This window comes from Mobula hypostoma, chromosome 20, assembly GCF_963921235.1.
Source record: "Mobula hypostoma chromosome 20, sMobHyp1.1, whole genome shotgun sequence".
NCBI classification, from domain to species: domain Eukaryota; kingdom Metazoa; phylum Chordata; class Chondrichthyes; order Myliobatiformes; family Myliobatidae; genus Mobula; species Mobula hypostoma.
In genome coordinates, this window is record NC_086116.1 from 7,728,741 (window position 1) to 7,744,723 (window position 15,983).

At 48.3% G+C, this 15,983-nt stretch overlaps 1 protein-coding gene across 2 annotated transcripts in view; it reads left to right on the forward strand.

Annotated features, from left to right (window-relative positions):
- The first annotated feature begins 7,211 nt into the window (after positions 1–7,211).
- Positions 7,212–15,983, forward strand: part of LOC134359313 (branched-chain-amino-acid aminotransferase, cytosolic-like) — a 125,608-nt gene continuing 116,836 nt past the window's right edge. Inside the window, exon 1 of one of the 2 annotated variants that reach the window (XM_063072322.1) lies at positions 7,212–7,387. In XM_063072322.1, coding sequence (XP_062928392.1) covers positions 7,382–7,387 — 6 coding nt within the window. In that variant the 5' untranslated portion in view covers positions 7,212–7,381. The remainder of the gene's footprint in view (positions 7,388–15,983) is intronic. The other variant, XM_063072323.1, reaches the window with a different exon arrangement.

The window sequence follows — 15,983 nt, forward strand, 5'->3', positions numbered from 1 at the left end:
AATCTGCCCACAATGGACCCAGCGGACACAAATACCCTGCAACAAGCCCTCGCCAGCCAGGGCTCCCTACTGGGTCTGCACGATCAACTTCTCCGGGATGTCATGGAGAACCTCCTTTCCCTGGCTGCTAACGTAACGAAGATCGGTGACCAGGTGGACCATGTATCCACTCATTTTACCCCATCCACTCCTGGAACTCTGTCTGACCAGCCCAGACAGCCTGAAGTGGCAACCCCCTACGTGTCAGCAACACCCCAGCCAAGAGAGCTGCACATACCAGAACCAGAACACTACGCTGGGGATTTGGGGAGGTGCCGGGCCTTCCTTCTGAAATGCACCTTGGTGTTCGAATAGCAGTCGTCCACGTATTCCACGCAAAGATAGATTATATCATGAGGTTGTTGTGGGGAAGCGCCTACGGCTGTTTGGGATAATCAACCAGATATCTGCTCTTCTTTCCCCACCTTTATCGCGGAAATGAGAAAGATCTTTGACCTCCCTGTCCATGGTAAAGATGCCGCTTAGCGCCTACTCACTTTCCGTCAGGGCTCACGCAGTGTTGTCGAATATTCTGTGGAGTTCCGGACGTTAGCAGCCGACTCGGGGTGGAACGGTGAGGCACTCCAAGGGATTTTTGAAATGGTCTCAGTGACATGGTGAAAGACGAGCTGGCAGCAAGAGACGACACCAACAGCCTGGATTCCTTGATCTCTCTAGCCACCAGGTTGGACAATTGTCTTCAAGAATGCCATAGGGAAAGAACTGGTCGTACACCACCTTTGGCCACTCCACGGCACTCATTACCGTCTCCCACCAGCACAAGCCTCTCTTCTCCTCCTGCTCCTAGAATAGGTCCCAGCCCGGCCGTTTCCACCGCCCTGGGAGAGGAACCCATGCAGCTGGGACGGAACCGTCTTTCTCCCACAGAGCGACTCTGGAGATAGAGAGCGGTGAGTGTCTCTATTGCGGCCAGTCCGGCCACTTCCGTGCTACCTGTTCCCTTCGGCCAAAAGGGAAGGCACCAGTAGAAAGTGGGACCCTGGTGAGCCAGACAACATTCCCTTCCGTCCCCTAACCCCGGATGCAGATCCAAGCTACTTTACGTTACAACCAACAGTCTGTCAGCACTAGTGGACTCCAGCGCTGAGGGAAACCTTTTGGATGAAAGCATAGCTTCCCGGCCCGGAATTCCTCGGGAGCTGTTAAGTACCCCTCTGGAAGCCCGGTCACTGGACGGTAGACTTCTGGCCGGAGTCACACACTGCACACTACCCGTCTCTTATTCTCTCCGGGAACCATCGGGAACAGGTACGATTTAACCTAATTTCCTCTCCTCACGCTCCTATAGTTCTTGGGTACCCCTGGTTAAGCCTCCATAATCCCCACATTGATTGGTCTACTGGGAAGATAGTCAGCTGGAGTCCAGTCTGTCTCTCCACTTGTCTACAATCGGCCCTTTCCCCTGTGAAAGTCACCGTGACCTCATCTGCCGCTGAAACCCCCAACCTATCCAAGGTTCCAGCAGAGTATCACGATCTGGGAGAAGTGTTTAGCAAACAACGGGCTCTTTCCCTGCCTCCACACCGCCCTTACGATTGGGCAATTGACCTTCTCCCCAGAGCCCCTCTACCCACCAGTCGGCTGTATAACCTGTCCCGACTAGAAAAGGAAGCAATGGAGGCTTGCCTAAATGACTCTCTCGCGGCGGGCATTATCCGACCCTCATCCTCCCCTGTTGGCACAGGTTTCTTCCTTGTGGGGAAGAAAGACGGCTCACTGCACCCCTGCATTGACTACCGGGGCCTGAATAGCGTGACCTTAAAGAATAAGTATCCACTGCCCCTTATCAACTCTGCTTTCGTACCCCGTCATGGATCTGCCATCTTCTCTAAGTTGAACCTACGAAGTGCCTACCACCTGGTCAGGATATGGGAGGGAGGTGAGTGGAAAACAGCTTTTAACACCCCTCTTGGTCACTTCGAATACCTGGTCAAGCCATTCGGTCTTACCAGTGCCCCCGCCGTCTTCCAAGCTCTGATAAACAATGTCCTTAGGGACTTTATTAACTGTTTTTTTTTTGTTTATCTGGACGATATCTTAATCTTCTCCTGGAGTCTTCAGGAACACATCCACCATGTCCGTCAGGTTCTGCAGAGGATTTGGGAGAACAAACTATTCGTGAAGGCTGAGAAGTGCGAGTTTCATGTCCCTTCTGTCAGCTTCTTAGGGTACTTCATCGAGAGCGGGCAAGTGAGGGCAGATCCCGGAAAGATCCGGGCGGTGGCGGTGTGGCCAAAACCCACGACCCTCAAGCAACTCCAGTGACTTCCGGGGTTCGCAAACTTCTGTCGTTGCTTCATCAGGGATTACAGCAGGGTGGCAGCGCCCCTTAGTCTACTCACCTCTCCTGCGACCCCTTTTCGCTGGGACTCCAAAGTGGACTCAACCTTCTCAGAGCTGAAGTGGCGTTTCATCTCCGCTCCCATCCTAGTCCAATCAGACCCCTCTCGCCAATTCACTGTGGAAGTCGATGCCTCTGACTCTGGGGTGGGGGTGGTCCTCTCCCAACGCTCCGGCCCAGACCAAAAACTCCATCCCTGCACCTTCTTCACTCGTTGTCTATCCCCCCACCCCGAACGGAACTACACCATTGGGAACCGGGAGTTACTGGCAGTCAAACTCGCTTTGAAAGAGCGGAGGCACTGGCTGGAGGGAGCAGAACATTCATTCGTCATCTGGACTAATCAGAAGAATCTCGCATACACCCAACCGCCAAACGCCTGAATTCCAGCCAAGCCCGTTGGACATTATTTTTTTGGCCGTTTTAGATTCACATTCACTTGTCGCCCGGGTCCAAGAACGGGAAGCCCAATGCTCTCTTCCATCAATACGTCTCTGAGGAGGGCCTCCCCAACCCCGAGACCATCCTTCCACCATCCTGTGTAATGGCTGCCCTGACCTGGGAGATCGAATCCATAGTCAAAGAGGCCCAACGGACTCAACCTGACCCAGGCGATGGACCCCCCCACCCCCCAATCGCCTCTTCGTGCCCGACTCTGTTTGGTCTCAGGTTCTCCAGTGGGGGCATACTTCTCGTTTCGCCTGCCATCCCAGACTCGATCAAACTCTGTCCCTCCTGAAGAGACATTTCTGGTGGCCCTCCATGGACGCTGCCACCCGTTCCTTCGTCTCTGCCTGTTCTGTTTGTGCCCACGGAAAAGCCTCCCATTGACCACCTGCTGGGCTGCTTTGGCCCCTGCCTGTTCCTAGCTGCCTTTGGTCTCACAATGCGGTGGATTTTGTTACTGGACTACCCCCTTCACATGGGAACACTGCCGTACTCACCGTGGTGGGCCACTTCTACAAAGCTGTGCATTTTGTAGCCATTCCCAAACTCCCTACAGCCCGTGAAACAGCTGACCTCCTTGTCCATCACTGTATTCCTTTTTGGCCTTCATTGTATTCCCTCTCACGTTATTTTTGACCGGGGTCCCCAGTTCATCTCTTAAGTCTGGAGATCCTTTTGTCAAGCCCTTGGAGCCTCAGTAAACCTGTCTTCCGGTTTCCATCCGCAGACTAACGGTCAAACAGAGCAAGTAAACCAGGTCTGGAAGCAGCTCTGCGCTACATAAGCACCAACAACCCGTTACCTTGGAGCATCCAGCTCGTTTGGGTCAAGTACACCCACAACTCCCTGGTCAGCACTGCCACCGCAATGTCTCCCTACGAATGCTCTCTCGCTATCAACCCCCTTTGTTTCCTGCACATGAAGGCGACATCGCTGTGCGTTCAGTTCAGGCTCATCTCCGCCGGTGCCACAAGATCTGGAAGGATGCACGCTCGGCCCTGCTCCGCTCAGCTGACCGCAACCGGAGGATTGCCGAACACCATCGAATTCCTGCACCAAATTATCGGCCAGGGCAGAAAGTTTGGCTCTTTCAAAATACATCTCCCTCAAGAATGAACCCAAGAAACTTGCTCCTTGCTACCTGGGACCATTCGAGATTGAGAGTGTCATCAACCCTTCAGTGGTCAGACTCAAACTGCCCAGATCCATGCACATTCATCCCACGTTCTATGTCTCCCAATTGAAACCTGTATCTGTCAGCCCTTTATGTCCTCTTGTTGAACCCCCTCCACCTGCCTGGATCATTGATGACCACCCAGCGTACACCGTCTGGTGAATACTGGATGTGCGCCGCTGAGGCAGAGGCCTCCAGTACCTGGTCAATTGGGAGGGATACGGCTTGGAGGAACTCTCCTGGATTCCCCGCTCATTCCCCTGTCATGGTCCAGTCTGTGAAGTCCGCATTCCGGTTCACAGTCTGGTCCATGGACTCAGGACTCCGGGACTTCCAGCTGTCCCTTGTTTTGTTTGAGTTAATCATAGGCACCTGATTCCCATCTTGAGGCTTGGAATATAAGTAGCCTTGGGGTTGAATTTGGGTGACTGGTTTGTCTTGTCAAGATTCCCTGGGAGCAACCTGCCGGTGGAAGGCTAGAGCGGCCACTTGCCATCTTTAGGCCGCATTAGAAAACCATCGCTTCATGCAGCCTTGCTGTAGGTAGTCGTAGCCATCTTTGCAGTATGGATTCCGCAGTTTCCAGGGCCAGCTGAGTGGCCGTCAGTCACTCCGAGCTAGGTAGGGATCTGGCTGTTTCCATAGCCAGCCTAGGTTGCTGGCCGTAACTGTGACTTGGAGCAACTCCGATGCAGAGATGGAACTGTCTGTTGATCTTTGGCGTTTGTCTCTTCTTGTCCTCGCCTCTGTGGGGTAAGTCAGGCCGTTCTGCTGTTACTCTGCGGGGGAATCTGTCTTGTCTTGTCCTCGCCTCTGTTGGGTAAGTCCGGCTGTTCTGCCATTACCCGACAGAGGGACCTGTCCCACCTTGGTGTGGAGATGAAGCTGAATCCTGGCTTGTCTAAGGATAAGTCCCGGCTCTATGCCTATGTTCTGTCCAGTCTCATGTTAGTGTCGTGTTAGAGATGAGTCCCGGCTTTTCGAAGGATAAGTCCTGGCTCTATGTTGATGTACAGTTCCCAGTCCGTCTCCGAGCTCCAGCCTCCGAGTTATCAGCCTCTGCATTCCAAGACCCCAGCTCCTAGCCTGCAGCCTCAAGAGCCAAGACCCCAGCCTGCAAGCCTCAAGACCCAAGACCCCAGCCTGCCTCCAAGCTCAGTCCTCTAGACCCCAGCCACGTCCTGTCCTGTAGCCATGTCATGTGCTTGCCTTGTTCTGGGGTCCGAGCCCGAGGCAAGATCCAGGTTCTGGGTCCTTGTCCAGTCTCTGGCTCAGAGTCCAAGCCTTGTCTCCTAGTCCACGGTTTCTAGTCCTGGTCCTGCTCTCCCTAGCCCAGGCTCCTAGTTCTTAGTTCCTTGTCCGGGTTCCCTGTCTAGTCCATGTCCTAGCCCAAGTCTGCATCCTTGTCCCTGCTCCTTGTCTGTATCCTGTCACGTCCCTACTCTAGTCGTCCTGTTCCTTGTACTTCAGTGTCTGTGTCTTGCATTTGGGTCCGCCATCAACGCCCCCCCATTTTGACAGGTCCCTTCCCTCCTCCGTGATTTCTATCGAGACAATCCAGACACGCCTGGTGGTTTGCCTGGAGGCTCCCATTGGGGGGTTACTGTCATGGTCCTGATCGTTAATTCCCTATCTTTCTCCTAATTTCCTTTGATTGTGCCACGGTTCCGACTGCCAATTTCCCATTTGCTTCTAATTCTCTTTGATGAATGCACACCTGGTTTCCATCAAGACCTGCAGCATAAGAACCCTGGCGTTACAACCACTAGTTGCCAGATTGTTGGTTTTGCCTGTGTGGTAATTAACGTTACTCGACCGCTTAGGACCGTGTGTTCTAAGTTTTGCTCCAGTTTGAAGGTTTACCTATGAACTCCATCTCTCCCTGTCAAGACCCCTCCTGTTTGCTGTTCAACATTCACGTCCGCATAAGCATCCTAACTGCCTGTGCCCTACACTTGGGTTCGCTTCATTCGCTCATTGTAACATGGATTTTTTTTACACAGAGTGATGGGTGTGCAGAACTTGCAGTCAAAGAGTGATGGTGCAGGCAGATACATTTGGGACATTTCAGCGATTCTTAGATGGATGAAAGAAAACTGGAGGGCTATGTGGGAGAGAAGGGCTAGATTGATCTTAATGTGGGTTGAAATGTTGGCACAACATCTTGGACAGAAGGGCCTGTACTGTGCAACACTGTTTATGTTCTATTTTCTGTGTTTGAGAAATAAAGAGAGCAGATAGTGTAAGATGAAAGGGCAAAGACACTTGCAGAGCTAAAATGTCCCTTACGCATTTCTTTCTCTATAAATATATAAGTAAATGAAAATGAATTGAATAATGCTAAACTACAGCAGTGCCATCTAGGAGGCTTTAAAAAGCCTCATTCCTATCCAGGGAACAGAGGAATATGGATCATGTGCAGGCAGAAAATATTTAATTTTGGGCCTTTTCTTGTGCGGTACTGTCTATGTTCGGTGTCTATAGGACCATCCTGTGTAAGTGACAGAAAGCATGGAACAGCTCACAATCTATCATCTGTCTGCCCTATCTGACATCTCTTGTGCCATCTGTGAAAGTGTCCCACATTAGCAATCTCAGAATCCTTCATACAGAAATGAAAGTAAGCTGTCATTGATTTTGAATGAGAAGATCAGGCGGGGGAGGGCAAGAAACCATGGATTCATTTAAGATTCGTCAGAACCTTAATTTACTTCTCCAAATGAGATAACCTCAGCCAGGAATAATGGGCTTGCTGGGAATACAAAAATTAAGCACAAGTATATCTTGGTTTGGAGTACAGTAGTTGGTTGTTCTAAAAGGAGGAAGTTTTGGATCTAGAGTTGTGGGTGGCAATAAAGAGAACATTGACGAAATTCTAAATGAGGAATAGAGGACATGAATGAACATATGAATTAGGTAATGTCCCAATAAAGTGCTGAATAACGTGTGAGTAAGTTGTGTCAAGGAGATTTGGTAATTTGTTGGACGGTAGCACATCTGACGTTTTCTTTAAAAACTAAAATATTTAAACAAAATAACAATGATTATGTTGATGTTGGGAACATTTTGCAATAGGGCGCGTCTGCGAGGTGTCAGGTATAATGTCCCTGGCATTATTCTAATAAAAACAAGACTGTGGGATTGAGGGGGGTGGAGGCGCCCCGTGGCTGATGCAATAAGGGGGCAGGCTGTATCCACCTTAAATAGGAGCCAAACGTAGCGCGGCCGCTGCGAACGTGTCGTTCAGCACCATAAGGAGACTGCTAGCATCGCCGGGGAGAGTTCTGCTGGATCTCGGCTCCGTCAGCCCGAGCGCACCGGTATATTCCTACAGTCGACTGTTTCCAGAATTCAGCTTCATGGAGGTAAACTACAGCAAAGCATGTTCCGCACGGATCAATTCAACCTGCCCTTTTCCGTAATCTCAAAACCATATTGAACTCTGTAAAAGGGGCAAAAGAACTACACGTAATTGGAAGGGGTGGGTAACCTGCATAGACGTGCAAAATCGAACATAAAGTAAGACCAGTTTAAGTCTCTAAAATTATCTCAGTTCTCGCTTAGAAGGCAAACGTCGGCGGCGGATCCAGTTTTATGCTGCAATTGTGGACGGTCTCTTCCCCACCAACCCCCACCCTTGCGGAGTATCTGCGTGCCCCGCCAGCCCCGCTTTCCCTTGCTGTGACTAGACCTGCCGGTGAAGGAATCGACAGCTCCCGCTTTGACAGACGGGAGCAGCCGTGCTTGATCCCTCTCGTCTCCCTTGCATCGTGCTGGGGATGGGAAACCTGTTCTCCCAGTAAGTGGAACACACTGACGTGTTCCTCCAGTAAGCGGGGCGTTCCCCAGTGTAAAATTAGCAGAACTTTTTTTCATTACTGGAATAATAAATACGGTTTCCGTGAATTACAATCTTAGATCTTGATCGCATCGCCACTTTCAGGACCTTGGCACATAATTCACGAGCTGGAGAGGAAATAGACCACTTGGCCCCTCTAGCCTGTTCCCACGGTACCCCGCTCCGGGCAAAGCCCAGATCCCCTCTTAACATCCGAAAATCCAGCATTTCTTTCGAATGCTGAGATATAGCAGGCTCCCACGGAGGGCAGTGGGGCTACTGATCTGTAGCTGTTCATTCGGGTTTGAAAGTTAGCCGAGATTTTCTTCCGTTGCATCAGTTTCATGGACTAGAGAACCACACAGCGCAGGAACAGCTCCTTCGACCATCTTGTCTGTGCTGACTATGATGCCAATCTGCTAGCACCATCCGCCTGCACAAGATCTGTATTCCTCCTCTCCCTGCCTGTTCACCTCTCTGTCTAAGTGACTCTCTGACAGAACTGTCCTATGGTATCCGTTCCACTTCTTCTGACAGCACTTTGGAGACATCTAACCACTCTCTGTTTAAAAAAAAAACAACTTGCCTAGGAACTTTTCTTCAAACTTTCCCCCTCTTATCTTAAACCTATGCTGTCTGGTATAGACATTTCCACTCCCTGGAAAACCTTTGAGTGTCTTCTCCACCTAGAACTTTATGCACTTCTATTCATTCACCCCTTAGCCTCGGGTGCTCTAGGGAAACCAATCCAAGATTGCTCAACCTCTTCTTAGAGCTAATACGTTCTCATCCAGACAACCTCCTCACCAGAGCCTCCACATCCTTCCCTTAAAGAGGCAATCAGAACTGCGCACAGTACTCCAAATGTGGCCCAACTAAGGTGTTGCCGATATTCATTCTGAGTCGGATGAGAATGCAGATGGTATGATCTGTCAGCTGGCAAAGACACCAAATGGACGGTGAAGAAGGTTGATAATAGATGGCTGCTTAGTAACTTTGGCATGTACTGAGGTAGAGTGAAAATCTTTGTCTTACATGCCATTCATACAGATCATTTAACTTCATCAGTACATTGAGTTAGTGCAAGGGAAAGAAAACAATAACATGAGGCAGAATATCGTGTTGCAGCTACAGGGAAAGTAGAGTGCAGGTGGACATTAAGGGGCAAGGTCATGATGAGATAGATTGTAAGGTCATATAATGGAACCGTTCAGTAGTCTTATAACTGTCACGGTCCTGATCGGTTATTCCCTGATTCCCTTTAAACTTCCTTTGTGTCACAACTGGGACCATTGACTCCTTGTTTTCCTTTAATTCATTGCTTCCCCATGTTTCTTGGCCTCTGTAATTAAAGGCACTTGATTCTCAGCTGAATGGTCAGTATATAGTGTCCGGCTTATAGTGTTGGGCACGTGGCCAAGCCTTGATTCTCAGCTGAATGGTCAGTACATAGTGTCCGGCTTACAATGTTGGGCATGTGGCCAAGTGGTTAAGGCATTCGTCTAGTTATCTCAAGTCGCTAGTTCGAGCCTTGTGGCAGCTGTATATGTGTCCTTGAGCAAGGCACTTAACCACACATTGCTCTAGTGTCTGTGTGAGGAGTGGCGCCCCACACAGACTTCCAATCTGCGCCTTGTAAGGCATGAAAATGCCCAACGCAGGCCTCTCATGGTCTGAGTCGACGTTCCCTCCCTCCCTCCCCCACCTCCCCTTACAGCTGCTCGGGGCTAGACCATCACCTGACGTCACCTCACGTCACCTTGCTGGAGCAAGTCAAGTCTCCTCTCTGAAGCGAGTGCCAGTCAGTCGCCTCTCCTCGCTGGAGCCAGCCTGTCAAGTTACCGCGCCAGAGCGAGCCCGCTATGCTACCTCGCTGGAGTGGGTCCATCAAGTTAACCCGCTGGAGTGAGTTTGGAGCTGCTGTCTGTAGTTCCGGGGCCGAGTCGCGAGCTCGCCGCTACTTGGAGCCACTTCGTGCCAAGATAAAAGAACTGTCTATTGTTGTGGTTTTGTCTCTTCGTGTCCTTGTCCTGGCTGGGTAGGTCTGGCCGTTTGCCACTACTTTGAGTTGGGAACTGTCTCTTTGTGTCCTTGCCTCCACTGGGGGTCCGGCCGTTTGCCGTTACCCTCAGTTGGGAACTGTCTCTTCGTGTCCTCGTCTCTGCTGAGTAGGTCCAGCTGTTTGCTGCTACCCTGAGTGGGGAACTGTCACTTTGTGTTCTGTGTTCTTTGTCCAAGAAGAGTCCCAGCACTGTGTCCTGTATCCAAGGAAGAATCCCGGCTCTGTGTCCTGTGTCCTTGAAGAGTCCTGGCTCTGTGTCCTGTATCCAAGGAAGAGTACTGGCTCTGTGTTTCGATATTCCGAGTTCCGAGTCCGGGCTCGGATTGTTCCGAGTTCCGAGTCCCTGTCCAAGTCCGGGTCCCGAGTTCTGAGTTCCAGTCCAAGTCCGGGTCCAAGACCCAGTCCAGGTCCCAAGTCCAGGTCCCGAGTCCTGAGTCCTGAGTCCTGAGTCCCAAGTCCCAGTCCAAGTCCAAGTCCAAGTCCGGGTCCCGAGTCCCAGGCCAAGCCCAGGTCCTGAGTCCCAGTCTAAGTCCAGGATCCGAGCCCAACTCCAGCCACGCATATTCCTGCTTCCGCTTCATTCACTCTTTGATGTCTCTCTGTACAATCCTTGCTTCCCTGCTTTCCTAGTAATTATTAATAAACTCTGTTTTTGTTAACACTACAAAACGTGTTTGTGTCCTGCATTTGGGTCCACCCGTGCTCTGCACTTGTGACAATAACAGCCGGATAGAAGGAGACCTTAGCCTGGAGGTGTGTGTTTTCCGGCTTTTGTATTTTCTGCCTGATGGGAGGGAGGAGGAGAGAGAACGTTTGGGATGGGTGGATTTTTTTCATTATGTTGACAGCTTTATTAAGGCAGTGACAAGTGTAGGTAGATTCTGCACTCTTTGGAAGGAACAAAATGATTGTCCAAAGTTACAGTAGGATATTGATCAACTGGGCAAAGTGTGCAAGGGAAATGGCACAAGGAATTTAACTTGGACAAGCGGAAAGTAATGCATTTTGGGAGGTTATACCAGGGGAGGGCCTACAGAATGAATAGCATGGCCAAGGGATGTGTTGTAGAAGAGAGAGCCCTCAGGGTAGAAGTACATTGCTCCCTGAAAAGGATTCACCATAGAAAGCATCCTGTCTGGGTGCATCACAACTTGGTATGGCCAATGGTGACTAAAAAATACTGCAAAAAGTAGTGGACACAGCTCAGCACATCACAGTCTATACTTTTTGCTGCCTCAGCTAGCCCACTCACACCAGACATTCTCTCTTCTCTTACCTTCCATTAGGAAATACAAAAGCCTGAAAGTACCCACCACAAGGCTCAGGGACAGATTCTCCCCATTATAAGACGATTGAATTGTTCCTCAGTATAATAAGATTGACTCTTGATCTCACAGTTATGATCTTGTGCCTTACTGCACTCTCTCTGTAGTTGTTACACTTTATTATGCATTGTTATTGCTTTACTATGTTGTAGCTCAATGCACGTGTAATCTGTATGAACAGTATTCAAGACAAGCTTTTCACTGTTCCTTGGTACATGGGACAATAATAAAGTAATGCCAATTCCAAATGGATTTCAGGCAGAGTGGTGAGGAAGGTGAACGTCGGTGGTGTATTGTGTGTAAGAGCTGGGCTGTTATGTTACAATCAAACAAGACATTAGTTATCCTATAGTTGGGGTGCTGTGTGCATTTCTGGTCAGCATGCACAAAGGATTTGATTGTGATTATGATTATGTGGACATGCAGTCCCCTTTTATTCTCATTTAGTAATGATATTGATGATATTGATTATCATATTGATAATGATATTGTCATTAAGAAATGATAAAATGTTTTTCCAGAATGATATCACAAAAAACACATGACAAACCGACTTAAAAACTAACAAAAAACACATAATTATAACATATAGTTACAACAGTGCAAAGCAATACCGTAATTTGATAAGAACAGACCATGGCACAGTAAAAGTCTCAAAGTCTCCCGAAAGTCCCATCATCTCATGCAGACGGTAAACCTCCAGCACCGCAAACTTGTTGGTGCAGCATCCCGGAAGCGTCTGACCACAGTCCGACTCCGAGTCCGTTCGAAAAACTCCGAGACTCCGACCACCTGTTCGACACCGAGCACCGAGCGCCATCTCTGCCAAGCGTTTTGACCCCGGCCCCGGCAACAGGCGATACGCAAAGCCGAGGATTTGGGGCCTTCGTCTCCGGAGATTCTCGATCGCTCAGTAGCAGCAGCAGCGAAGCAGGCATTTCAGAAGTTACTCCAGATGTTCCTCTGCGCTTCTCACGGTTGTCTCCATCAAATCCGGATTGTGCACGGCCCCTCGTTACACATACGATATCATTCGGAATGGCCGCGCGCACTGCGTCGCACCGCCATCTTGATTAAACTTGAGAGGGTGCAGAAAAGAGTGACAAGGATGTTGCCTGGACTGGAAAGCTTGAGCTATCAGGAGAGATCGGATAGGCTATCGAATATGGAACAGTAACAGTATGTAAGAAGCACCTTGTCAGGTGCTTTAATGAGCAGGGCACTGAGTGATGTGGAATTGGTGCAGTGTGATGAGTGTAGATAGGATGATCAGCAGTGCAGAGGTGGGCTAACGGCCTGAGGCTGTGCTATACAGCTTTATGACTCATGACTCTGAATTGTGACTGTTCCTTCCTCCTCATGGTATGCCAGGCTGCAACAGTTTGTTGTGGACAGCTCCACACAGGGAAGTTATGGACCCATAGAGACATACAACATGGAAACATCATCCCACCAAACCCATACTGACCTCCGGCCACCCATTTACACTAATCCTGCATTAGTCCCACCTTTATTCTCTCATCATTCTGATCAATTCCTCCCTGATCTCACCATTCATCCACACACTATGAACAACTTACAGTGTGGTCCTGCTGAAAGGTTTTGACCCAAAGCATCTATTGCTTATTCCTCTCTGTAGATGCACCCTGACATGCTGAGCTCCTCTAGCATTTTGTGTGCAATACTCCAGATTTCAAGCATCTGCAGAATCTCTTGTGTTTATTATTGGCAACTTAGAGTGGCCAGTTCACTTACCAAACTGCACTTTGGAATGTGGGAGGGAGCCCACGAGGTGACAGGGAGAAAGTGCAAGTTCCACGTGGACAATGGTGGTTGCCAGGATTGAACCGGGGTCCACTGTGCTGCTCTCTGTGGACCACTCTGTGTCTTCCACAGCGTTACAGTAGCAGTTGGGCTGCCCTGGGAAAGTGGACGAGATTCCCATGTCTGGCAAAGAATCGGTACAAAGACCATGGCATCTTTTTCCAGACCTACTTGATGACCTGCGGAAAGAGTTGGATGATGGTTAAGCATAGGGGCTGAGAGAGGCTCAGCCCTCTCACTATGTCAGCTGGCAAGATCTATCCATTTCTTTGTGGCAAGTGAAACTGCTGGAAACAAAGGGTTGCCTGCTGAGTTCTACCTGGCTCTGCGGATTAGCCCTGCCCTGCTGGACTGTAAGTACTATGCTTCCAGCTGGCAACTTGTCAGCATCCATAAGTCTCATTTTCATGTGAAATAGGGAGACACAGAAGATATTGTCGACCAACCACATTGCTCAAAATAGGTCAAGAGTCCTGCTTGCCCAGTCATGCTTGCTTGGAGATCTGTTTATTCAGATTTGTCTTTTACCATGCTCAATGATAGCTTCTTCCCTGTTGCTTTTGGACTCTTCAGCAGACCACTTAAACTAGGGGTCGCCAAGCCGTTGATCGCGATCGACCGGTCGATCTTTGAGACTTTCCCAGTAGATCCCGAAGAAACATCAAAAATAAATACACAAATACGGTTGTAATGTGAGCATTATAAAAGTAATACTAATTAGGATAATGGTAATATAGCAATATTTTCGCTAAAAAGCTGTTTGTAAAGAGAGATTGTTTCCGGGTTGCGGGGGTTTAGTTCTGTTCTTTCTACCCAGTGCGCATGTGTGTAGTTCCGCCGCCACGCACTGCGTTTTCAGCGTAACCTGTGCTGCATCAAAGTGACCAATCAGATTAGATAAGAGTACAGACGGTCGCAAACATCAATATACGGCAGTGTCCCCAACCTCCGGGCCCTGAAGCATGCAGTGGTGCAGTGGTAGTCAGGATGCACACAGCACATCTTCAAGAAAAAAAGCCGAAATAAACAAGCTAATTAATTAGATGCTGCCCAGCACGTAAATGTCGGCCTAGATCAGAGGCGACGCAATCGGCAATCGCTCGTGATACCCTGATAGCGTGGCGGAGGATCCACGAAAGAAGGCGAAAATATACAAATTCCATCCAGAATGGGAAGAGGAATTTCCATTTACCTTGGTGAAAGACAAGTGTGTATGGATGTTGTGCCACCAAACACAAGCACTGACTAAAAGAGGGAATCTGGAGCAGCACCGCAACACCAACCACCAGGAATTTAAAGACACCTACCCCCCAAAGAGCGCAATTCGTACCTGGAAAGTTGAGCTGAAATCGGGGTTGAAGGCCCAGCAATCGTTTTTCACAAAACATGCTGCTCAAAATAAGTCTGCTGTTGAAGCATCATTTTGTGTAAGTCACCTTTTGGCTAAACACCAGAAGCTTTTTATAGATGGCGATTTATTCAAGGAAGCAATGGTCATTACCGCAGAGACTGTTTTAATGCCTTTAAAAACAAAAACGGCATCACAACCGCAATACATAATGTACCGCTTGGCCCTGCAACGGTGACAAGGAGGGTAGAGTCACTGTCATAGGACGTGAATATTTTTCACTACAGTTCGATGAATCCCTGGATGTAATGCAAACAGCTCAGCTCGTTGTATTTGTCAGAATGGCTTTCCAGGATTTTACAACAAAGGAGGACTTCCTCACTCTTTTGCAATTAAAGGGAAGAACGAGAGGTGAGGATATTTATAATGAGTTTAAAAAATATGTTCGTGAAAATGACAACCCCATTCATAAACTGGTGGCAATTACTACTGATGGGGCCGAGCATTTTCACAGATGAAAATTATTAAATCTAAGTACAGGAGCTGACTTACTGACAGACACCTCACTAGGATTGCCAACTTTCTCACTCCCAAATAAGGGACAAAGGTAGCCGTCAAATCCTGGGACATTTGTGTTTACCCCGAGAAAGACTACAATGACCATGAAGCCTTGCATGGGCACCTGTGTGCGCATGCGCGTACCTGCCAATTTTTTTACCCCATGAATTGGTTTTGGCTTAATTTTCATTATTTTTACTTTATATAGGCTGTGTATTTATCATATCATTCCTGCTTTTACTATATGTTAGTGTTATTTTAGGTTTTATGTGTTATTTGGTATGATTTGCTAGGTTAATTTTTTGGGTCTGGGAACGCTCAAAATTTTTTCCATATAAATTAATGGTAATTGCTTCTTTGGCGTAAAGCATTTCGGCGCGAAAGGTTTCATAGGAACGCTCTACCTTAGCGGGGGAAATACAGAACAGTTGATAATTCTACACCTCACAGACTGTCTCAGGTTGGCTGTCTGTAGTTATGAGCCAAATTTCAGGGAACTAGCAGAAAGTATTCAGCCCCAGTCATCACACTGAGTGCAGCAGTCAATTCTTATTCATTTATTTTTCATGTCGAAATAAAATTAAATAATGAAACTTAGAATTAAAGGTGTGAAGTATTGTAATATTCTTAAAGAAAGACAGCTATGGCCTGTTTGATATGCTAGTTACAGTGTTTTCTTCTTTGAATTAATTTGAAAGTTTGACAAAAGTATTTTGTGTAATTCAAATACAATTCACCCAAATAAAAGGCCTCAAATTGGAAGTACAATCTGAGCTGTTTTTTCTCTAAACGATTTAGTAGGTAGATCTTGCCTTTCACTGAGGTCGAGGTCGGGGATCTTGGGCTTAAAAAGGTTGGTGACCACTAGTGTAATAGATAGATACTTTATTGATTCCAAAGCAAATTATGATATCACAGTAGCATTACAAATGTACAGATATACAAATATTAGAAGAGAAGTAAGAAAGAATAAAAAATACGTTACCCCAAACAGTAGAACAGGAGG